This window comes from Triplophysa dalaica, chromosome 18, assembly GCF_015846415.1.
Source record: "Triplophysa dalaica isolate WHDGS20190420 chromosome 18, ASM1584641v1, whole genome shotgun sequence".
Classification (NCBI taxonomy): Eukaryota; Metazoa; Chordata; class Actinopteri; order Cypriniformes; family Nemacheilidae; genus Triplophysa; species Triplophysa dalaica.
The window spans coordinates 12,092,201-12,117,866 of NC_079559.1; the positions used below are offsets into that span (position 1 = coordinate 12,092,201).

At 40.3% G+C, this 25,666-nt stretch overlaps 1 protein-coding gene and 1 long non-coding RNA gene across 2 annotated transcripts; one reads left to right on the forward strand and one right to left on the reverse strand.

The window, feature by feature from the left end:
- Positions 1–8,861: 8,861 nt before the first annotated feature.
- Positions 8,862–10,079, reverse strand: LOC130440425 (glycosyltransferase family 92 protein F13G3.3-like). The gene has a single exon (XM_056773534.1). The coding sequence runs from the start codon at positions 10,077–10,079 to the stop codon at positions 8,880–8,882; it is 1,200 nt and encodes a 399-aa protein (XP_056629512.1). The 3' UTR covers positions 8,862–8,879.
- Positions 10,080–22,360: 12,281 nt separating this feature from the next.
- LOC130407064 (uncharacterized) lies at positions 22,361–24,810 on the forward strand. The gene is made up of 3 exons (XR_008904563.1): positions 22,361–22,464; positions 23,704–23,865; positions 23,960–24,810. It is a non-coding gene; the product is annotated as an uncharacterized LOC130407064 (long non-coding RNA).
- The last annotated feature ends 856 nt before the right edge of the window (positions 24,811–25,666 follow it).

A 25,666-nucleotide genomic window follows, 5' to 3' on the forward strand; every position in this document is an offset into this window, starting at 1 on the left:
TATCCTAGTGAGAATGGTTCCCACTCTTGGTAACCCATGAGCTTCCCCAGGTGGACCTTTACCTCGCGGTTAACTACTCAGTCCGCACGTTCCATGTGTCTCCACCAAGGACGAGACCATACCAATATCCACCATATTCCTCCCCACGGGTAGGAGGTGGCCTCTGTAGCGCATCCCTGATTAAGGAAGTTGCGCTTACCCGGTGTAAACCCGAGCCGGACGGCCTCTTGCCAGAAGAGAGCTAAGGGCCCCGTCCATGAAAGGTTACCGGTCAGGGCTGTACCTATCTTTCTCCTAGAAAGCTCTGGAATGCCCCGATCACCACACTGGAAGGTTACAGTTTCGCGAAAGCTTCAGCTGACACGCCCAGGCCTGTTACTGTCGCTTCATACATACATAACCAAGACGGTAAACATGGGCTTGTATTATCATACAGATATTGACGAGTGCATGCAAGGTTCCCATATGTGTCATCACAACTAGCAGTGCATAAACACAGCAGGAACGTATCGCTGTCAAGCCAAGTGCACCCCGGGCTTCAAACCCAGATTGGTTTCATTATTAAAAAATGCTTTTTTAGCAAAGCATTAGCCCTGAAAACAGTCTTTGACTGCATGAACCCTCTAGAATATATAGGAAAATTAAACTGGCAGATATTTTCCCTTAGATGTGGATAAGTGTTGAGAATCAGCTATCTCGCCGTGCCAGCAGCAGTGCTTCAATACTTTGGGCTCTTATTGTTGTGCCTGCCACCCGGGACACCAGTTTGTGGGCCATCGCTGCCTCGGTCAGTGACACTGTGAATTTTTACATTTTTTCAGAATCTTCATATGTGTTTTACCATTAAAATGTAACTATTTATCAGTAGGATGACACAGGGTTTGAAGAAGTGCTTTATTAAGACACCCCTTTATAAATAAAATAATATCCCGTTCAAACTGCTCACTCATTGAAAGTTAGTTCCTGAATGTTCTTGTGTGTGTTTAGATATAAATGAGTGTTTGAGGAATGTGTGTCGAGCACATCAACAGTGCAGAAACACAGACGGGGGTTATCTGTTTTTTGACAGCTGGTATGACCACAGCAGAAACTGGGCTGTATGTAGGTAAAATGTCAAATTATCTCTGAATCCAATGAAAGTCTTGTTTTCTTAAATGATTTATATATTTTATTAAAACATTTTTCTCTTGCATGCAGACATAGATGAAGGCCAGGTTGACAGTCACATGTGTCGATACAGTCAAATATGCCAGAACACGATTGGTGGGTACGGATGTGTTTGTCCGAGAGGGTACGAGAGGGTAAGGTGGAGATGGTGGTCTTGTGGGTTAAACCACTGAACTGGTAATCAAAAGGTTGCTGGTTTGATCCCAGCAGCCACCACCAGTGTGTCCTTGAGCAAGACACTTTACTCCACGTTGCTCCAGTGGGATTGTCCCTGTAATAAGTGCACTGTAAGTCGCTTTGGATAAAAGCGTCTGCCAAATGCCTAAATGCAAATGTAAATGTACATCTCCCAAGGAGCAGCTCGACCTTGCCTAGGTGAGATTCAATATCAGAGTTAAATGTCACAAATGCGTTTGAACAGTAAGTCATAGATTATGTATAAAAAAAATACTATTTGACATATATCACTGTAATAACAGTCAAGGCGTAATATTATTTAAATATAATGCTGTATATTCTTTTTTTATTCTCCATTAAAAACACTCTCTACATCTAGCTTATTTTTGAGTTAAAAAAAAGATTTGTGGTTCAAATTTGAAGTTTAAGTGGCTAAAATCACTTGTTTCACCTTTTAATTCCATTCAAATTTAAATAAAAAAAAAACTTACTATCCATAAGTCATTGAGCTCTTGGAGTCAGAAGTGTTGCATAGATCTTTGGATGGCTGTCCGTGAAGGAGGGAGGAGTGTAGAAGTGAGTTATGTTGTTATTTTTTTCAGTTGTTGGAGTAGGGAGGGTTCCATCTTTGGAGTGGGCGCTCGATCCTGCTCTTTGATTCTTTTTGTTCAGTAAACAACTTCTTTATATCATGTTGGTGTTGTTAGTGCATGCAAATTACATATATTTATATCTTTTCTTTTTTTCATTTGTAAGGGATATTTCTATGATTGGTTAGAGACTCTTATCACTAAGCAGAATACTACTGGAATTTTTAAGTTAAAAACATCAATATACAGTTCCTTGAAGAAATTTCATCAATCTTCTTTTATCCTGTTATGATGATATTTTTACTCATAGAAGTCTTGAATTGCATACTCTACATTAAACAATAGAAAACCAAGGTTAAAACAAACAACAAGTCCGACACATTTTCCAACAGTGACCAATAGTATTGATCTGTGAAAAAAATTATCATGAAAATTGGAGATACATTTTGACAACAATGAAATGTAAAACTTTATGACATAAAACATATATTCTAACATAAAATATATAATAATAATATATTTAGATATCACATTTCATATATCACACAAGAGAAAACCAATGAAGTTAATTAATAATGATAATTAAACGACCTTACCTCACTCGCCTCTTAGTGCATTCTGAACATCTCGGATCTTCACGCCATCCCAGGCATGAATGTCCAATTGGGTACACTAGCAAGGACGGTACTTGGATAGGTGTGTAATGCTGTATTGTCTTGGACGTAATACTAATACATATTTTGGTAACAGAGAATAAAATCTGACCTTTTTTTTGGTAAACAGTGTCTTGACACGCCCTGCCCGGACAACTACCAGAGGGGGCGCAAACCAGGGTAAAATTTTGAACGTGATTAACCAACCCTAGGTAGTAACAAATTATTTCCGTATGCCTCCTCATTGCTTCCTACTAAGGACATAACAAATTGGCGACAAAGTACTTTTTTGTAATGAGGATGGCTGCATGTCCAGGAGATCCAGGTATCCCATTCGACACGTGGCTAAGCATGTTCCAGAATTATTTGCTTGTAGTTGGTGCTTCTTGAGATGGATGGCCGGTCGGACGCAGACGAGCACTACATTGTCTTGGTACTGAAGGCTCAGAGATTCTTTTACACCCTATCGGATCAAGGTAATTCAATGGAAGATGCGATTGCACACTTACAAGGGAACTTTACGCCTCGACGGAACATAGTGGCTGACCGCAATGCTTTCCGGTAACGAGTTCAAGCACTGGGAGAATCTATTATTCTGTATGTAGCTGCTCTATGGTACTTAGCGGTTACTTGTGACTTTGCTGCTAAGCTGGATGATCTTGCGTGATCAGCTGGTGGACAATGTGTACAGTCATCGGATTCATGGGAGGTTGCTTTTGGAATCTGACTTGACTTTTGTCTCTTAAACAGAAGCTGCTGGTGAACAAGCAAAAGTTTTTTGAGTTATTGGTCAGTACCCGTGCAAGTGATACATGCCAAGTCTCTGTCTGCAGCTGCGTTCTTTAAAGTCTTCATCTTCTGCATCTGGTTCGTCTGCCCGTAAGTGTTTTCAATCTGGGTCTACGAAACTCCTCGCGAATGACCGTAGCTGTCCTGCTGCATCGGTACAGTGTAATCACTGTCAAAAGATTGGAACTTATTCGCGGGTGTTTCGTTCGGGAAAACACCCGTTTTCAGTTGCCATTGCATGAAGAGAGCCGCGATCTGACCGCATTTATTACTCTTGAAGGACTATTCAGATTTTCCTGTGTACCATATGGCCTCGCTTCAGCAACCAACACCTTCCAAAAAATGTTGGGAACAGTTTTACAAGGACTTTGGAATGTTGACACTTACCTTGATGATATCATTGTCTGGGGACGTACACAAATTGAACATGACCACACACTCAAAGCCATTGTTCAATGCTTGCAGCATGCCGGACTGAAATTGAATAAATCAAAATGTCAGTTCAACGAATACAGTCTTCGCTTCCTGGGTCATATGGTGAATGCGCAAGGAATTTATCCTGATGAGGATCATCTTTCTGCCATTCTTCATGCACCTGCACCAACAGATGCACCACAACTCCGCTCTTTCCTCAGTCTATATCCTGGTATAGTATTTTTTTTACCAATTTCGGCATGTCCGTTGAGCCTGTGCGGGCTTGCATCAGGCAGGGCTTTGATTTCTCCTGGTTCTATGAGGCTGTTAAAAAAATTGCTTGTTGACAGTCCTACTCTCGCATTATTCAACCCAGATTTTCCTACAGTATTATCTACGGATGCCTCTGCCTACGGCCAGGGAGCTGTTTTTGTTCTGGTTCACGAGGATAAGACAGAACGCATTGTCGCTTTTGCATCCCGGATATTGTTATCTACTGAACGCAAGTACTCGACCATTGAAAGGGAAGCACTTGCTTGTGTTTGGCCCGCTGAAAAGTGGCAAACTTACTTGTGTGGTCGTAAATTCCTCCTGCTCACAAATCCCCAGGAATTAACTGTGTTTTTCTATGATCGCAGCGGAATGCATATTGCGCTCTGGGCAACGCGGTTAATGTGCTTCAGCTACGATGTTGTTTACCGGAATGGAGCTCAAAACAACACGGCCGACTTTCTTTCTCTTTCGCCTTTGCCTGCATCAACTGATGACAACTTGAATTCTGAACCTGAGTTTGTGGTTTTTGTGTCTTCGGAGATGTCAGTTTGTCGCCTGCGGATTATGCTTCTGCCTCCGCATCATGCTCGGAACTGAGTGCATTATGCTCACAAATAGCTTGCGGGTGGCCTTCTTCTACAACTTCCGTGGATATTCTTTTACGCACATACTTTCAGCTATGCGACAAACTAAGTGTGCAGCAGGATTTTGTGTTCAGGGGATAGCGCCTTGTTGTTCCTGTCGCACTATGGCACACATTGGTTAAGTGATGATGTGGTGTGCCCAGGTGGGGCGTACCGGCCAGATTAGAATCAGACAATGGGACGGGTTTTACGTCAAAGCTAACACAGCTCTTAGCAAAAGCGTTGTCTATTGATTGGCATTTTAATATTCCTTATCATCCGCAAAGTGCAGCAGTCGTGGAGAGGTGCCATCGAACACTGAAAACACGACTAACAAAATCTGCACTCGAAACAGGAAGAAAGTGGGTTGATTTATAGTCTTGGCAGAAATAAGAATGACTCCATCTTCCACAACAAAATTGTTACCGTTCGAGGTACTAATGGGTAGACCTTTCCCGACCCCGTGGGTCAAAGGCCGGTCTGGTATTTCTTCTTTAGGTGATCTGAAAGTGATCCAGGAGCACTACGTGATTTCCCTAGTCGAAAAGTCAAATTCTATATGTGCTGATGTTTCTTTGTGCCTTGCTCTTCCCTCAGAGCAGCCTACTCATAACTTTGTTCCAAGACAAAAGGTCTTTGTGAGGAATCTGAAGCCAACAAAGGTTGGAGAACCAAAGTACCACGGACCAGCGACTGTGATTGCCGTAACACGGACAGGAGTTCTGACGGACTACCAGCCACAGTGGATACACGCTTCCAGATTGAAGTGGCGTTCTGCAGGAGAGCAGGCCAGCTCCAATTTAACATAGAATCTCAACAGGGGATTCACCTTACTACACCTCAGGGTGGAGAAAGCACTGACTAAGCTGAGGAAAGAACTACATTCGCGAGGTGGGGGCCACCCAAAGCAAGAAGATAGAAGGCCCATTGAGCCAACAGTGCTGACTCTGTAGCTTCCCCTGAGGTGCATTGAGGGCCAAATTCTATTCTAAAACGGAAAAAGGGAAAAATTGTTATCCTAAGTGCAAATTTCCCATGGAATTCTTAGATATCAATACCTATACTGCGTGCACACTTACAGAAGCCTTTTTTGTGTTTGGCTCAGGAATTCTTAAATTCTTAAATGAATGAACCTAACAGGCCATGGCACCCGTTCAGGCAGCCAGGTGGACTGCGTGGAACAACGATTATTCAAATCCTAATAAGTATAATAATCACTGGTATAATCCTAAATTAAGAAGTAAAATTAGAGAGAAATACACAGTTTCACATGAAATGTTCCTTACTTTCTTGTTGTTTAACCTCTGTGAAAGTTGTATCATGTCTTATGCTGTCTTATGTTGATATAAGTATCTGTTGTTCTCCATCTCAAGGTTCCTAATGATATCTTGGGACAATTGTTTTGATATCGCAATATTAAATACGTGATCATATCTAATTGTTCAGGAGGAATAAGACTAAACAGAAAGTCTGGTGATTTTCCACTCTGGTGGTTTTATATGACAACCTCCTGTTTCAAGCATATAAATATTAGTCCTTAATATAATAAACTTTGGACTCTGATTGAACAAGCACTTGTGTCTGTGTCAAACTTTGTCTCCTGGATCCAGAAACTCTGTGTGTTCCGGGCTGTGTCCCAGGTGACGCTGATCCCAGAACAGCGCCTCGTCACAGGTACACTGATTCTAAACGTGTAGCTCGCACTCCTGATTTTAAAGTGTTGGATTGGGTGCGTGTGCGCATTCCAACTCATGCTCCGAAAGCACATCATGCTTCCCAATTGGCTCGTTCTGTTGAACCTGTTTCGTTGGCTACTGACACAGATGCTTTGGACTTGTCATTTCAGTTTCTTCCTCTTCCAGAGCCTCAATATCCTGAAGTTTTTCAAAGGGTTTCTACCCGTGTAAGCCAACCTCATTGTTGGATGGAAGGTTACATTACATAGTCACCTTGCATTACGTTACTATAAAGAGTAATTCATAGGTCATTTTATAATAGATTTTCATGTGAATGCTACATTCTTATATTTCTTGTGATGCTTTATTTTTCTTCTTAGTCTAATTGCAAGTAATTTTGTTATAACAACGTGCATATTTAGTACTTTAGTAACTTTGTTATTGGATTTTTTTGTTTGTTCGTTAAAAACTGTGTAAACAGTTTCCTTTAAGCAATGGGGGAATATGTTGTGTTCTTCTGTGCATGTTGACCAGTAGGTGGCAGCAGAGGTTGCTGTTATGTGTATGTGAAGATCGGAGACCGGAAGTGAGAAGTGTTCCGCCTGCAGCAGCATGTCCTGTACTATTCTGCTACTCGATTTGTTGTAATAAAAGTATTCTTTATTTCCTTATGCCTACTCATTGCTTCCTACAAAGGACATAACATACACTAGACAATACAAGAAGAGACAAGGGGCTGAACTTATCTAAGGAAGAAACAGGACAAAAGTAGAAGTGAAGAAACTAAACTACACATGGGTGGGGATAATCAGGAAAAGTTTATGAACGAGGTTTCTAAAGGTCAAAAACACATATGTCGAAGTTTGTTAGATCAGTGTGAAATCCCTGTTGGAGTTTGTTGGCTGATTGTCAGTGGGAATTCAGAATGTTGGTGTTTGTTGCTACTTGTTGAATCAGTGTGAGTTGGCCTAAGAACAGTGCACTGCAAGCAATATCTCTGGAAAAAAAAGTAAAGTATTAAAGTATTTAAGTGACCCAAATCAATTATGTATGGTGTTTGATTCAATGACAATGACATTTTACCAAATTACTGAATGATGTCCTAATCTACTCAACTTTAAAACAATACATACTATCTGACATTCAATTTTAAATTTTAAGTTAATTTGACTCAAAGCACAATGAAAACAACTTGCTGATCACAAAACCTACACCAACGCGTTGCGACAAAAGACATAAGAAACACATTATAACCAATTGCGTGCAGCAATGTGCAAATACACAAAAAGCCTTCCCCAAATGAATGCGATTTTAATATTTGTCAATATTTTTTATTTGAAAATCTCACTTTATTTATTTGTAAATTCCATTTCATGGAATGTCTAACATATATTTATGTGTCGGTTTTTGTGCATTTTTTTGGTAATATTCAACAATTCTGCCCCCAGTCTGTGCAGCGCTGCATGAAGATGAGCACACTTCCCATGCTGCTAATAAGCTTAAACAGTACACTCTTAAAATATAAAGGTGCTTCATGATGTCATAGAAGAACCATTTTTCGTCTAAATGGTTCCATTACGAACCTTTCTGTTTTATAAAAGATTCTTTGTGGCGAAAAAAAGGTTCTTTGGATTATAAAAAGGTAGAAAAGAGATGGTTCTTTGAAGAACCTGTGATTGAATGTTTTTTTGTGTAACGTTTCAAAGGCTACAATATAAAGAAAACATTTGTGAATCAAACTTCACTTCCAGTACAGTCTTAATAATTAAAGTGCTTAAAAGTTTCTTCACAGCGTTGCCATGTTTCGCTTTCCAATTTATAAGTTCAGGAACAAAGTATCGGAACGAGTGAAGAGGGCTGTTGTTTGTGAACTAAGTTGTCCCTCAGGCCATATCCCCGATCACATTCACACCTGCAAAAGGAACCATTTAGTGACATTAGCTGGTCGAGAGCTAACAATTTGTTTACGTCATGGGTCATTCCTATCCTGCTGGTTTAGACCATGCCCATTCAGTCAAAGGTTCTTTAAAGAACCATATTTTTCTTACCTCTTTATAATCTGAAGAACCTTTTTGACACAAAGAACCTTTTGTGAAACAGAAAAGTTATTTGGATGTTAAATGTTTTTTATGGAACCTAATTAAAAAAGGTTCTTCTATGGCATTGTGAGGTACCTTTATTTTTAAGAGTGAAGACCGCTGCAAGGAATCAATAACAACAGAGATCAAGAGGAAGTTCCAAACTGGATTTTTAAACTTTATTTGGTAAACTGCAGTTTTATGTTGAAAATACCCAGCAATGGTTTAAAATTATGAATTACCACATGGTTTATCTTATCTTTAGCATATTAAAAACACCACACATACATGAAGACAGCATTAAAAACTTGATTTTCACCAAAGGGGGACTTTAAGATGTCCTCTAGGCTATGAAACTGTCAAACCAACACCCTATCACGAGAATCAGCATAACAAGATAAAACAATCGATACTGCTTTTACATTTCAATTCGATGATGTCAGCTGTAAGGTCTTAACAAACCAGAACCCTCCAATGCCTTGTCAACATTTGGCACCAATTCTTGCTCAAAGTCCCACACTTTTTTGTCCACAGCCAGCTGTTCTTTGGTCAGATGCCCCTGCAGTGGGACTCGAACGTGTACAATCCTACAGACATCAAATGGAACGTGGTATGTCTCTCCAAAGTTTTTCAAGGAGGAATGTACCGATGTTTGTTCCACCATCCTTGGGTTAACAATCATCTTTGTAGGATTGAAAACATTCTTTCGGTCAGGTTCTCTATAAATGTGCTCCATGATATTAATCCCAGAAATATTACGCCATTCTGGTCGCTTGAAGCGCCCACTGTCCTCAAACTGCGTTTTGGGGAATATGTGGTTCTCAATGAGGAACACACCCACATTGGGATGCTCAGCTTGGAGGTTCTTCATAAGAGATGGTAAATTGGCAAATTTGTAAGGTACGATAATCTCATCGATGTCATTCAGGAGAACATACTTGGATTGATACATGTGCCTGTAAATGCACTCATTGAGTGTTGTCAACTGTCCATAATAATGAATGTCACCCTTGTGTTCCTTAAAGTTCCAACCTAGGGACGGGTTGAGAAACTTGTCAATTGGCCATGGAACAATCTCCACTATTCCCTCTCTTTCATAATGCTTTAAGAGGTTTTCCAGGTCTGGTCCACAACTAGTGTTATAGATGACCACTCGTTGAACCCCCAGAAGCTTGTACATTTCTATAGCTTGTGCATATTGCAGCACATTGTTGTAGTCACCAAAAAGGTTGGAGATGCAAACTGTGAAGTCAAACTTAAAAGTCTCACTTATTACACGATTTTGTATTGGCAGATACTCGTGGGTTTCATTGTCCAGGGAAGCTTTAGTTGAGATGAGGACACGAGTTGCATCTTGCAAGTGTTTACCTTTACAAATCACATCTGAGACATGAAACGGGAAGCCAAAATGGTCACTATGTATCCAGACGTCGGTCTCAGCTGTTTTACAGTCATGTTCAAAAGTGCAGTAAACACAGTAAAGTGGCTGAAGATTCTGTCTGTTGATTATACTGATGACTCGAATGGTCCCATCCAATCTGTGGTCAATAAATGCAGACACCATGAAGTGCTGTGAGTCTTTGATGGTTGTTATTGAATGTAAAGCCTTCAAGGCTTCTTGTTTATTATAAATTGGCATGCTTGTGTAATCAGGATGCCAGTTTCTGAATGGCCATATCAGAACGAAGAACATAATATTGATCATACATATTCCTAAGAATGTCTTCCATTTGTTGTGTTCCATTTGCCTTGTTTTACCTGTGGAGACATAAGGGGATACATGTAAGACAGTATTGCCAAATTTATTTAAAATATATTTGCAAAGCATGTGTCGCCAGACTAATGAAGATGCTTTCTGTATTTGCTGGTGTTATTTTTATTTGTGTGTGTTTTCGTCCGTTGCACCACAGTGACACCAACGGCCACCGTACTTATATGTTGTATAAATGAAAAAATAGAAAAGCTACAAGGGCTTTAAATATTATCTGCAAATAAGTAATCTGCTTCATATTTATTTGTGTTTTTTTATATCCTCATTTATGTTCATATTATATATTTAAAATTTTTATGTATGTTCAATTGCAATGAATAAATGTAAAAAAACTAAAGGCTGTTTGGTGGATACATCACTAAATCACTAATTCGGCCTATTTGATTAGATTACAGAAAATGACAAAGGTAACACTACTCCAGCGGCACAGAGTGTAAAGTGTGTGTTGGTTGCTTTGAGACTAGAGACCCAGGTTCGAAACTGCCAAACACTTTTCATCATATAGCATCGGATCATAAAGATTTTTTTTCAATAAAATGATACAAATATTTGAAAAGTTGCGATTATTTATAAAGTGAAGGGTAAGGGTGTAGGTATGGGTTTATTATTATTATAAAAACTTGATTTTGCTGTCTTTACTTACTGTAGCAGAATGTGCAAAAAATCGTCTTGGTTACGTATGTTACCTCAGGTCCCTGATGGAGGGAACAAGACGTTGTGTCGCACCGACACAAAAAATAAAGATGGAAAGCACATTCATTCACCTTTGGGCTGAGGAATCTGAGAGGCATTCCCAATCGCTGCAGTGGATAGCGAAGCATTGTGGCATGAATGACACAACGTCTCCTTCCCTCCACCAGGGAACTGAGGTTACATACATAGCCAAGACGTTTCATTCTAAGGTGCATGTCACGTTGCACAAGGAAAGAAATCACGTGTGAGTATACAACAGTTGATTTTCTTCCAGCTGCCAAATATCATGTTTGAGCAGTGCTATACGCAGTCTAGAACAACTAAAACATTGACGTGCTTGTACACATTATACATTATGCAATACCTTTATCAATGCTTATTTTTAAGCAAGTTTATGCATTTCTTATGAAGAGAAAACACGTTTCTGGTTCATATCCAAGCGTGGCCTCGAACATACATGGGATATTGTTACATGGACACTCCACCAAAAAATTCAAATCTGTTTTGAATTACTCACCCTCTAGTTGTTCCAAAACTGTATACATTTCTTTGTTCGGTTGAACACAAAGATATTTGGTAAAATGTTAGCTACGGAAAATTATTTGGCATCATTGAGTACCAAAAAAATGGTAGTCAAAGGTGACCCAGAATTGTTTTCTTTCCTCAATCCCCTCAAAAAACATATTTTGTGTTCAACCGAACAAAAAACTATAAACATAACCTAGGAAACAATTCAGATTAGTAAATATAGCAATAGGAAATTATTTTGTCAGTTGTTGACTTTGATTTGACACCAGAAAAAAATTGGGCTAGTTTTTATTCCTTTTGGGTTGGGTTTTGAGGGGTCATTGGGCTGGACATATTTCTTGGACCTGGCAACTCCGCACACACAGCATCTGAACGTCTGTAAAGGGTAATGTTGATGCAAGAAACAATATGTCTAAAATGTTCATTTTTATATCATCTTTTATAAATTACACTTTGGCCAAATATATTTTACAACAGGAGAACAGCACAGCGGCGTTTTTTGGGCGGCACAGATTCAGTGGCTTACCACCGTCGGCACACTGTCGACAAGCCGATCAATACAAAAATGCTGTCGGTCTGCCAGCTTTTCTTGGGTGGCACCCCACCAGCGGCTTCCCGCCACTGGGCCTCTGTTTGTACAGGGGTGGCAAACTGGGCGGCACAGATTAAGCAGCTTGACACAGATGGACTACCACCGGGACAATGTCGTCATCCCAACCAATGTAAAAATGCTGTTGGTCTGCCAGCATTTTTTGGGTGGCACGCCACCAGCGGCTTGCTGCCGCTAAACCTCTCTTGGTACAGCAGTGGCAAACTTACAAGACATTTTTTATTTATTTATTTTTACAGTCAAAGTAATCTTAAGGATAGAATATACTGGCTAAATACTTTAATGTAATTTAATAGTAGGCTAATAATTATTTAATTAAAGCAAACTTTAGTATAAAAAACGTTTTTTTCAGTTAAATCAAAAGTGTTGTTGACACTTTAATTACTTGTAATTGACACGTATCTTTTGAATATTTACTTATTTATTTACGTAGAGTGGGTTTTATATGTCTTCAGGGAAAAAGTCTGTTAGCATCTCAACCATTTTCAGAAGAGGGTTACGTTAACTCTATAGCTCTAGCGCTTGTTTACTGAAGTTTGGGCTTCTAATAACATCTTTATTTTGTAGATGAGAGATTTTGATAGCTTTGTTAATGTTGTCAATGGATTATTGGATTTCTTTATGTGCGATGTAACCTTATGTAACTAACATGGAGCACAGGAATGTGCTGCAACTAATTCAAGCGTGTTTTGATGTTTTATCGTAAACAGATATGGTCAAAAAGTTGTTCTCTGAATTCATGATTGACAAAATAAAACATTGAGGAGAACGTCGAGATTTCAACATTTCTGAAAGAGTTACAGAGAGGTAAAATTTAGGTGAATTGAGAAAGCAAAAATCATTAAATCTTTTTTCCTTTGAATTTTTTTACAGTTATTTTAAGGGTTTGACATCCAGACTTGAGTGGCATTGAATTAGCAATATTAAATGCATAAGTAGACCTAAAAAGCATAAATTCTGTTATTAAAGCAAATATATTTTTTGTATTTGTGGGGGTTCCAGAGCTTTCTTGGTGAAAGATGGGTACAGCCCTGACCTTTCACGGACGGAGGCCTTAGCTCTCTACTGGCGAGAGGCCATCCAGCTCGGGTTTACACCAGGTAAGCGCAACTTCCTTAATTAGGGATGTGCTGCGGAGGCCACCTCCTACCCGTGGGGAGGGATATGGTGGACATAGGTATGGTCTCGTCCTTGGAGGAGAACGCATGAAACGTGCGGACTGAGTAGTTAACCGCGAGGTGGAGGTCCACCTGGGGAAGCTCATGGGTTACCAGGAGTGGGAACCATTCTCATGAGGATACATCAGACGGATACAACAGCCCACGGAGGGGGTGTTACAGACATCCGGTAGCACTAGGTCCGGTTATAGCTATCTGAGATAGTTCATATGGTATCCAGGCCTAAGGGGGAAGGCTGCTCTGCCCAGCCAACCCCCAGGGGGTGCTTGCTTAGTGATGGATGGAATGCCTGTTCTTAACTAGTGTTTGGGTAACTCAAGATAACTTGAGAGTTTGCCAGGGCCGAATTTAATGCAATCCAGGGACACAGAGAATGCTTGGAGGTCCCCTACCCTCTTAAAGGAAGCGAGCGCCATCAGGAGGGCTGTCTTACTCGTCAGGTGAGGAAAATCGGAACCTCGGAGGGGCTCTTGGGAGGCCCAGAGAGGCCCCCCCAGGACCCACGTTAGGGTCCCAAGAGGGCATGAAGCGGAGATGAGGCAGATTTCACCCTCTCGAGCCCCTTAGGAACCTGGTGACCAGGTCGTGCTGCCCTAGAAACTTTCCATCAACTGAGTCGTGATGAGTGGCGATAGCGACTACATACACATTCAGTGTGGAGGGGAGATGTTAGTCTCCAGTTTCTTAGGAAGGACAACACGATCCCAATCGAGCACCTCAGTGGGTCTTCTCGTTGAGAGAGACACCAGGACGGGGAGAGGTGGCATCTAGAGGCGTAGAGACGAGACATGGATAGGTCTTATCTGGGATGCCAGAACCTGTCCTCCAGTGCATCAACTTTGAAGCCAAGTGCGGTTAGACCAGTGCGGTGTAACCTATAACACTTGGAGCTCCTCTTCCCTAACCTTGCACAGTGTCTGTGGGGGCCTTGGACGGGGAGTACCAAAGTGGGTAATGGTGGTGTTGCGGGAGGCGAAGACGTTTACCTGGGCCTGTCTGAATAGCATCCAAATGAGCTGGACTGCGGGGTGGAGTCACCACTCTCCGTGAGGCGTATACTGACGAGAAAGTTTGTTGGCTGTCTGGCTCAGTTTGCCTGGGATGTGTGTGGCCCGCAGGAAGCGGATCACCTGTTGACTCCACAGGAGGAGGCGTCCAGCAAGTCGTGTTAGCCGCCGTGAGCATACGCCACCCTGACGATAAATGTACGCATGAACTGTAGTACTGTTCTTGGACCGGCACTTGCTTGTCCCGCACGAGAGGCGCAAGTAGCACAGCCCACAACCCCGCTACTGCGTGCCCGTTACACACTGCACCGTAACCCTGCATGGAGGCATCCGTTGTCACCACGACGTGCCTCGTAACCTGCCCGAGGGGGTTCCCTGCTCAGAGAAAAGTCATGGAAGACCAAGGGATTAGGGTGCTTCGGAAAAAGGGCGTCATCACCATGCGCCTGCTGCCCGTGTGCCACACTGTCCTCGGATTTCGACTCTGTAGCCAGTGTTGAAGCGGTCTCATGTGCATCAACCCGAGGAGTATTACCCCCTCCAAGGACGCCATGTGTCCCAGGAGCCTCTGAAATTGTTTCAGGGGGACCGCTGGCTGCCTGAAGTGTTCCAGGCAGTTCAACACCGACTGGGTGCGTGCTGAGGACAGTCGCACCGTCATGGTGACAGAGTTTAGTTCAATACCGAGAAAGAGGATGCTCTGCAATGGGGAAAGCTTGCTCTTCTCTCGGTTGACCTGTAATCCCAACCGATCTAGGTGCCTGAGCACCAGGTCCCTTTGTGTACACAACAGATCTCGCAAGTGTGCCATGATAAGCCAGTCGTCGAGATCGTTTAGTACCCGCACACCTTCCTCCACTCATGGAGGACAGGGGCAGGGACAGACTGAAAGGGAGAACAGGGCGATTGCCACGAAACCAATCCTGACATCTGATAGATGTCTGGATGCGCCTCTGTGTGAGCATCCTGAACGGCAGCTTGTGAAGGTGCTATGTTCAGGGTACGCAGACCTATGGGGCGAGACCCGCCGTCTTGGGAGCGATGAAGTGCGGGCTGTAACCCACTGAACATCTTAGTTTTGAGGGACGAACTCGATACCTGTTTCACCAGAAGTGTGGTGACCTCTACCCGAAGTACGGAGGCGTCCCTGCCTCTGACAGAGGGCGAGAGGATCCCCCGAAACTTGGAAGAGTCTCTGGCGAACTGGATCGAGTAACCAAGACTGACCGCCCTCATTAGCCACCAAGACAGTGTGGGCAGGTCTCGAGCTCCCAGGGACTGTGACAGGGGGACCAAGGGGACGGTCTGCTTCATCATTCCCTCGGGGGTTGGTTCGTCAGCTGTCGGAGCTAACCATATGTCGCAGGGGGTCCCTGGAGGGAAGGTTGGCTCCGCCTTTTTGCCTGCCTGGCGGGATAGCTGCATGCACTGTCGGTTTGAGAGTGGCCTCGCCAGGGCGTGAGGTCAGGTTACCGGGTACAGTCCTGTGGAGTGTGCGATCGGTTGCAAGTACACCCGAGGAGAACGGAAAAACTCTGTGAGTAAGTGGGCGCCAGGCCCTAAAAAGGCTTTGGTGACCGATCAAAGCCATGGCTGTGAAGGTCGGGCCCGATGTTGTTCTCCCTGGGGTCTTCCCGTCAGTGTCCCTTATCGCGAGAAGGTTGCTGACGGGTGGAGGTTTCCCCATCGACCTCCGCTTCCGGGTTGCCGCCTGTCGGGGCACAGGAGCCGATGTCAAAGGGCTCACGGGCTGCCGGGAAGCAGACGTCACGCGGGATCTCGGAGGCCTCTAGGCGGCCGAGTCTCGGCGTGGTAAAATGTGGCTATTGCCACTGTCTGCTTCTTCACCGTCAAAAACTGTCTTCGACGGTGTTAGCAACAACCCACCCTGCGAGACGGGTGCATCAAGAAAGCGGACTTTCTCGGTGTCACTCTTCTGCGCAAGGTACAGCCGGGGGTGTCTCTCCTGGACCACTACCGTGGAAATCGCCCAACTCAGGGCCCGTGCCGCCACCTTGGTCGCCCGTAGAGCACTGTACATGGCCGTGTGCAAATCAAGTTAGAAATCATCTATACAATCATAATTTGCATAAATCGGGTGTAAGTTATATTATAATACTGCTTAGCTTCCACGTCCTCTCTTGTGCGGTCCTCGCTGGTAACGTTCCCTCCTCTGCCTCTCCTACCTCTTCACCCTCTTACTCTCCCTCTTACTACCTGTGTTAAGTCCTCTGATTGATTCTGTGCTGATTAGAAAAACGTCTGCAAAGACTTTTGCGGTTAGATTACATGCCTTTAGCATTAGCAAGCAGGTTCAATAAGCTGTTAATTACGAACCAAGTTACCGTGCCAAAAAATACTATGCAAAATACGCGAATAAATCACTGACACAATGTTAAACAAGTAACAATGATATTCACTATAAAGATTAGAGTATATGATGAATTAAGTAAATTTAATTTATTTATTTTTCTTTGTAAATAAACTTCGTCACTTGACTTGCAAGGTAACCTTCTGCTGTCTCAGACGACGACATCTCTGTCTTGTGTCCGTAACTTCAGTCTGTTGTTCATCTGTGAGACGTAGATTGCAATTATCAACACCACTGATAATGGCCGCTATCATTTACGGAACCCTTTTGTCCTGTGACGGCAACCGTAGCTTCTCTAATGGGAGGGAGAGGTGGGTAGCGGAGCTGTAGGTTGCAATTTCCTACATCGCCAATAGTGGCCTCTGAAGCTTACACACAGAACCTTTAAAGGGTGGGTCATGTGCCGTATAGGAGTGCATTTATGGTTAGATGAAATAAAGCTTTCATACTTGTCCCTGTGGTGTTTGGTATCTGACTTCCATTTGCCTGTTTGTTACTGTATGGATAAAAATTTACATTAAGTGTGCTTCTATTTGTGTAACGTTGGTTAAAAGCATTTGATAAATGTAATGCATTTGTGTATTTGATCTGTTAAAATAATAAATTTTCCGTTGATACTGAACATGTTTGATCCATTATTGTGATTATGGACATTTTGGTTAGTGTGATTTAACAATTATGAACAGCGGGCCGACCGTTGAGCGCCAGCAAACATAATTGATAAACCAGCGGCTTAGCAGCGGACAGCCGGCAGAAATATGCCGGCTGCCGCTGGTGGACCGCTGGAAAACGATGACCAAAATCCCGGTGGACCACAGTCGGTTTCCGCCAGTGGACAACCAACTTTGCCACCGGTGGTTCGCCACTGCTGGCCACTAGTCTTATGTTAGCTGGGATATTACCAGTATTACCTTCTCTTTTGTGCTTGAATGAACTAAAATACACAAGATTATGACTTAAAGCCGTTTTTTGTATGTGCGTAAGCACAACGCAAAAAATAGGCAACGGGCCAGATCTGCGCATGGCGTCAGTTCTTAAAGGGGCCACATTCTTAACCCTTCCCCACCAAGCACTAGACGTCATTTGGACGTCTTTTTTTGGGCTTAATCAAGTGGCCCATCCTGCCCGTCTTTTAGGCCAAAATCGACGTCGAAAATTTGTCTTTTTTTGGTCCGTCTAAATTTGGTCCAAGTAAGCCCAAAAATCTACGTCTAAATTTGGTCTTTTGGTCCGTCTAAATTTGGTCTAAATTAGCCCAAAAATCGACGTCGAAAATTTGTCTTTTTTTGGTCCATCTAAATTTGGTCCAAGTTAGCCGCACTGCAATTTTTTCTAATGTATGTACTTTTTTGTCATTAAGTAGTATAACACAAGGTATATTTCCATCGATAAACATTAAAAATGTCATAAATAAAAAATATATGAAAAGAGCAACTTCTTGCTTGCTTGCGCTTGCCAACCCCGCAAAACATATAAACTTAGGTCTGTGACCGTCACGCGCAGTGCAGCCGACTCTGAGTGGACCACACTAAAGCCGTTTTTCTGAGGTAAAAGTTTTTTACTTAACCGTTTTATTTAAACTCGCCCTGAAGCATATCTCACAACAAAATAAATATTATGAAGAAAGTGATAGTAATCATCGAATAAGGACACAGGACAGTCTGTGGGTTTCTTTCACGCTTTCACACAACAGTTGATGGAAAATTTCCGTAAAATGTACTGCATTAACTGCTCACACATGGTTTCGGGTCTTTTATGTGCTGTTTACATCTGAACCATACATTCTTAAACCTGCTGCTGTGACTCTAGGGCAGGGCTTGTCAACTGGCAGCCCGCGGGCCAAATGAGGGCTACCAATCATCTTAACATGGCCCTGACATTTCAAGGAAGTGGAGAAACTTGAAGAACGGTGTGCTTTAAGAAATACACATCCTGAGACGACACAGCTTTGAAAGTCCAAACATTCAATACGAAAGTAATTCCTGCCACTTTTAATGATAACTTGACGTCTAATAAAGCGGTTTGATCAGTCTGTCCAAGAAACGTAATGTTATTTACAAAGTTAAACAAAGTTATATTCTGCCAATCTTAATATAAGATTGGCAGAAACCATGTGTGTAAGCAAGGGCTGCTTTATGCACTGCATTCAAAGTTTTTTATTCTTGAATAGCTGGCTTAATAGAAAATAAATAACCAATAACGTGAATATTTAACTAATTAATACATTAATTTTGAATTTTATCCAAACATACATTTAAAAATGTATCCGTCATGTTTACGTAAATGTCTGACATCCTCGACACTCCTCCCATCCTTTCTGTGATTGGGCGTTCGCAAGGATTCCTGGGCAGGGGCCTACAGTGGAGTCTTCATTAATGCGGGGGGCATTAAGGAGACGCAGACTTCTGAGCGCTAAAAAGACAAATGGAAGTGGGACACCCTATGGACTCGTAGAGTTGGCGAGCAAGCGCCATTTTGGGTCAGGGCCACAGGTACGTCTTTCTATGTCGCGGCTCTACTTTATCGTAATTTTTCTATATGAACATGTGCTAAACGGAGGCGTTTGGATGTTTGCGATCGTCTTATCGTAACATATTTCTTTTTACGCGTGTAACACTTATTTCTTGCTGTGCTCACTCCAGTCTCTTCAGCGTGGATAATACAAATGAAACACGGGTAACACTGGTTAGATTTACGTTCTTTATTTCACTTTTTATGAAGCATCGGCATGAGGCAAAACAGCCATAGCCTGAAGTTGAAATAGCATTTTATTTCTAAATGGCCCCTCAAAATGCATCCATTTGTCACATCTTTTGAAACAGTTGTTGGATTTAACTCATAAAATTGTAATACCTTATAATGTATGTACCATTTTTACAGTATTACAACTTCATGTTCATTTTTGTCAAATTTTCATTGTTTTTTTTCTAATCATATCTGTTGAACAAAAACAAGCTATATATTTGAAAATTATTTAGATTTTCTTGTTTTCAACTGATCTATGGTAGGGCTCTTATAACTTTTTTTATTATTTTTTATAAATTTTTCTTTTTCTTAATTTTTCTTAATAATCATTAATTAATCATTAATTTTATTATGACAAATGTTGGGCCTACAATGCCCATTCATTCTCTGTACTTTTAATGCCCATTTATTATCTGTCTTATGTATTTCTTAATACCACATGTAGACGGTGCCATGGCCTATTTCACATTTCCGGGTTTCTCAGCTGCTGAAGTTAGTGAATGGACTAAAACAATTAATTTATTTTTTGTGTTAAATTTGATGCAAATGGTATAACATATTATTTTATACATGCACGTAAAAAAATAAAATTTATAACAAATATTTTAAGGATTTACTACGGTGACCGTTGAAACGTAAGTCATCGCGTCTTGCGTAGAGGCCAGTGCTTGCTATGCGGTCGAAGCATTGGAGAAGGTTGTCGCTTTTTATCAGGTGAGTAATAAGCATCTCATGAAATAAAAAATACGTTATATTGGGTAACTTTGAAAACCTAGAAGATTGTGTTTTGATGAAATATATGACTTTGCGATATATTAGAATCAGGTGAATTGAAATATCCAGCCAGAAGTACCGTGAAGATTTCTTAGGTAATATTAACAGAGTTAATGTTAGATCCATTCAGCGTGTAACGTTGAGTTAACGATTTAGAAATGTCAGCGAGTTTTGCAATTAATGTTCGGATAATATAAAAATGCCCTCATTTGAATCTCTTTACCGATGCTATGCGACAAAGCGAAACATACCCATAATTATAATTCATAATTTGATACACACTGATGAAGTGGTTTAAAATGTCCTGGTAGAAGGTCTACTGTGTCAAGCAGGACTTGGCACCTGCCCACACTACTAAAGGTACCAAAAGCTGGTTCAATGACCATTTGTGTTACTGTGCTCAAAGGAAAAATGTTTTTTATTTGTGTACATATACGTTGTAATATCTAAACTTTCTATTATTAAATGTACATCGGCTAATAATACATTTCTAAATATATGAATGAGAGTTAAATCTTTCCATTTTAACCAGTTATTTCTCTTAAAACTAGTTCTCAGCTGTTCTGGTCACTTAGTTGTATTGTTCAATAATCTTAACAATCATTGAATACTGATTTGATTGTCTTTTTTTTCAGAATTCTAACAAACAGATTGATGTCAACAATGAGTATGGATGGCTCAGGGCTGAAGAAGGCCTTTGGAAAAACGCTGCTATGCCGTGTTATAATAGGTACTACATTACTTTTCTTGTATGATTAGAGGATGTAGTATCTATCCAGGAGGATACAAGGATACAATTCGCGATACAAGGCTTACGAGACCGATGATATGGCGGTGTTGCGATACTACGATAATCAACGTTTTGTTTGTCCATTCTACAACGATACATCACAATATCTGCTAATAACTATGAAAAAAAATGTGCAACATATGCTACATTTCAAGCAAATTAAACATGTAATGCTTCAATTAAAATCTTATTTTAGTAAACTGATACATTTAAAACATTTAACAACTCTTAAATATTTAATAATGGCACATTTCTAAATTTAACAGACACTTATTTAAACCTGGGAACATCTTAGTGTTAACCAACTTTAATAAAATAAACATTTAAGAGCAGCAACTTGCATTAACTCCTATGTACAAGTGATGGTTGCTGAAAAATGTTAGGTATATTTTAATGTCTTAAGGAGAGCTAATTGTGGTTTCATCTTCATTTAGGTGCACTACAGCAGTCCAAACCTTCAGCATCAGAGGCTGAAATAAAAAAATACAGCTAAAAAATGCCTATCTCCGGTCTGCTCCCGATAGATGTGGGGGTATGGGACGACAAAAGGGGAAATCGGCGATTGATGTGTGTTCAGATTCTGAATAAGTAGGCCTTCAGCCAATTGTTTATCCAAATTGTTTCTGTTCATGTGGGATATGATCTGGGAAAACCCATCACATGGTGAAATAAAAAATACTCGTTTTAGTATCATATGACATCTATAAAGCCCTTTCCAAAACTGTTTTTATTTAATTTACACATAGTTTTTAACAAATGGAAAGGGCTTGAGAGCTTTCATATGATATCAAACCTGCACTGTTAGAAAAAGAGGTACAATACAGGTCCATTTTTGTTCCCTAAGGTACAAACTTTGCATATGTACCCTTAAAGGTACAAAAATGTATCTTTAAGGTACAATTGTGCACCTTTAAGGTACAATTGTGCACCTTCCATTGTACATTGTGTGCTTTCCGAGGTGTAAGGTACATATTTGTCCCTTACATATTTGTACCTTAATTTTTAAATGTAAAATGGCAGGAATTAGTGGATGCTGAAAATGTCATCTCTCAATATAGAAACACAAGTTTACCTATACTATCAAACTCAATAACTCAATAATTGTTAAACCAAAAGTTTTGAGATATGGGCAAAATAAATCAGAATGTTTTTTTCTTTTGTGTATGTGTGTGTGTGTGTGTGTGTGTGTGTGTAGTGTCCCTTTGAATCATTTTTAATCATGTTAATGAGGATTATGTAATTATTTATATTCACAAACAGTATTGAAGAATTTGATTTTCAAACCCTTTACCCTATTTATATTAGAATGAAACAGACAAATAATTGTTCTATTGAAAGGATCTAGCTATAGGCCAGAGCTTGACTCGGCGGAATCATAAATATAGCAGCGCGGAAGGATACATGAGTGAATCGACAGTGATTCCAACTGTCAGTCTCTGTCAGTGTCGATCAAATTCGGGAGGATGGCGCTGCGACATTTATCCACGGAGGATTTAATCACGGAGTTATTTCATTTTGGGATAGAGGTCACTGAAGAGGAGTGAAGTAAATTCAAAGGTAAAGTATTTGAATTTTTAATCAGTGTTTGTGGTGTTAATTCAAAGTTGGAAGTTAACTTTTACTGTTAATGTTAACGCTACCCAAGTTCATACTCTGCCAACATTAGCTTGCTAGACTCGACATTGACGATTGCCATTATTAACGTTAACTAGTTAGTTAAAACATTAGCAGTATTATGTCTCATATTGCCATTCCACATACTATTATTATAAGTACTATCTTAGCTACAGTTCACCATCGAGCTAACGTCAACGTTAGCTATAATACGACTGCGTCAGAGTTGGATGTGAAGCGTTTTTGCCGCCGAAAAGTATTTAGTTCTGACTTAACGTTAGCTAGCTGGACTGCGTCAGAGGAGAACGATGGATTAAAAAAACGTTTTTGCCGCCCAACAGTTTTGTTCTGAAATTCTTTATTTTCTCGACAAACTGTCTTTAGACCATCTTCGTAAAACCATGTAAGACTAACGTTAAATTACAACATCAGGTTAACTGACAGAACCGACCAACGGTTAACCTCCCTTTCGAGTAGCAATAACGTTAACATTACTCACGTTAGCTGCTGTTATAAAAATAAACCGATTACTATCATTAATGGGTTTAATTTATTTCAATACTTTCCCCGCTGTCCTGGAAAAAATAATAAGATAGGCCTAACGTTACATTATATTAATATTCAGGGCTGTGTGTGAGAGAGAGAGACGCATTTCTATCGTCTCTAATGAGGTAACGTTAGCTACGCCTAAATACTTTCAATGTGTTTTTATATGGATATTAGGGCTTCTCAAAGTCCGGACCAAACGGCAAGCCCGTACCTCTAGAAATTAGGGAAAATACCCAATGAATCAAACGATCAAAACTATTTTTTCCCCCATTGACTTACATTAACGTTACATTATGATATAATGTTGAAGGCCAGAGAAGGCTACACCGGAATCAAGGTACCGGTAACAGTAATGTTATGTCATTGTTATAACGTTAGGCCTAAGTAGAACCATGGAAAATAACTCTATATATCATAGCAATATAATATAGCTTTAAGGTTACCACTAAATAAGTTTTTTATCTGGATCTGAATTTACCCTACTCTGGTAGTTTAATGTTTAACTACATTTTCCTGATGATACTTGCACACTTTTAATGAAGTAACGTTTACTCTGCAGGACTTTAACTTGTATTGTTACTGTGTGGTTAATTTGCCAACATTTTAAGATGAAATTGTTTTATTTCATCATAGTCATGCAATCCCATCATCAGCCTTCCCAGCAGCTTTCATCATTCCTAAATTTCCCAGAGATGTTCAGACAAAGTTGGACCAAAAACCGCCATGCAAATTGGAGAGATCCGATCACAACAAAATCATAAGAACATTATATGAAACCATGGCCCTGATCAAAATGTAAGTTTTGCAACCTAACTGGATCACGGCATTTTAGTTATTAATACTTTGTCTGTTGTTACATTCCTCACCTTCTTTTGCATCGCTGTTTCAGGTTTCTGACCAATGATGACTACGTGAAAGTGTGTAAGGCCCTGATTTTGAAATACCCTTTCTTAAAGGACAAAGAAGGAAATGGTTATTTTATTCCCTGTATCTATTCTCTTATATCGCTGTTTTGTTTTTGGAGTGGCAGTATGAAATTGTCAGTTGGTCAATGAAATGCTTCTTAAAAATGTATTTAATTTTTTTAAATGTTTTTTTTATATCAGACATGACATCCTAAACATTGTGGCATTTTATTTTGGGATGTTACATTGTATGGTTGTGAGATGAATTATTATTGAATCTGTGAATTAAACTGTTTTCCATATATGGACTAAAATAAATGTCTAAAATTCAGTTAGTTGTTGTTTGCCTACATTTTCTTTCACTCCTTAAGGAATAAAAAGGAACTTTTTTGCCACCTAAAGGTACAAAATGGCTTTGTCACTGGGGCGGTACCTTAATGGGACAAAATTGTACCTTTTTCCAGAGGTACTTTATTGTACCTTTGTCTAGGGTACATTATTGATCCTCAAAGGTACAGTATTGGCCCTTAGAAGGTACAAACAAGTAAGGTACAAATTTGCTCCCCTGACTCAAGGTACAATAATGTACCTTTGAGGGTACCACCCCAGTGATAAGCTTTTGTTCCTTAAAGGTACCGTTTTGTACTTTTTTTTTTTCTGAGAGTGTGTAATATGTACAATTTTGTCATGTGATGGGTTTTTCCAGATCACTTCACACTTAAATATTAATTTAAATGTAATTCAAGGAGGATTTTATATTTATTAGTGGTTTAAGAACATTTTAAAATTCTGGAATTGTAGTTGATTGCATTTAATAAAACACGTCTTACATTAAGTACTGTTGTTTCATTATTTATTGGTCTAGAATAGGACATCAATGTGTTAAAAAATGTAAAAGAAAATGCTAATCAAATTAACGTCAAAACTTGACGTCAATTTGATGTCAAGTTTTGACATCGATTTGATTTGCATTTTTGACCAATTTTTTGATGCCGATGTTTGACGTCAATTTGATGTCTATTTAACATCAATTGCCCGCTGGGCACCTAACGCAACTCAAATTCGCTGCTTCTCTCGGGGTGCTTCTCAATATTCCTCCTCGCTCCTCTATCCTCTATATCCTATGACCCGGAAACCGATCGAGCTAAGCCATATTGAAGGACATCTCTATTCTCTAATTGTACCGGGAGGAGTCGAGGAGGGAGGAGGCTTCCAGAGGAGTCATGAGCGAGAATACACAGGTGGATCATATGCGGAAGTTTTTTATTGCCTAAAAGTGACGCACGTATAAATTATCCTCCCATTTCACATCTTCTCTAAGTGCTAACCATGGCAGAACATTCAAACACACATAAATGTGAGTATTAAGCATAAAATTATTGTCAATGTGTGTTCTTTTTTTGACAGTGCCTTTAATTTCGATGTATAAAGTTTCTTTTCAGCACAGTTTTAATTATTTTATTATAATAATTATCATTATTGTTTACATGTACAAAACACAATGTATGTGAAATCACAACAACAATAATTCATTAATAATAACTGGTAAAAAAAGAACAAATGTGGTATTTTGTTGAGGTTGAAACGGTTACAATATAAATAATTGTTGTGGCCACGACTTAGTATGTTGAGGGAACGACATCATTATCTTGTGTCCACGACTTGCACGTGCGCGTCTATAAGTACCTGGA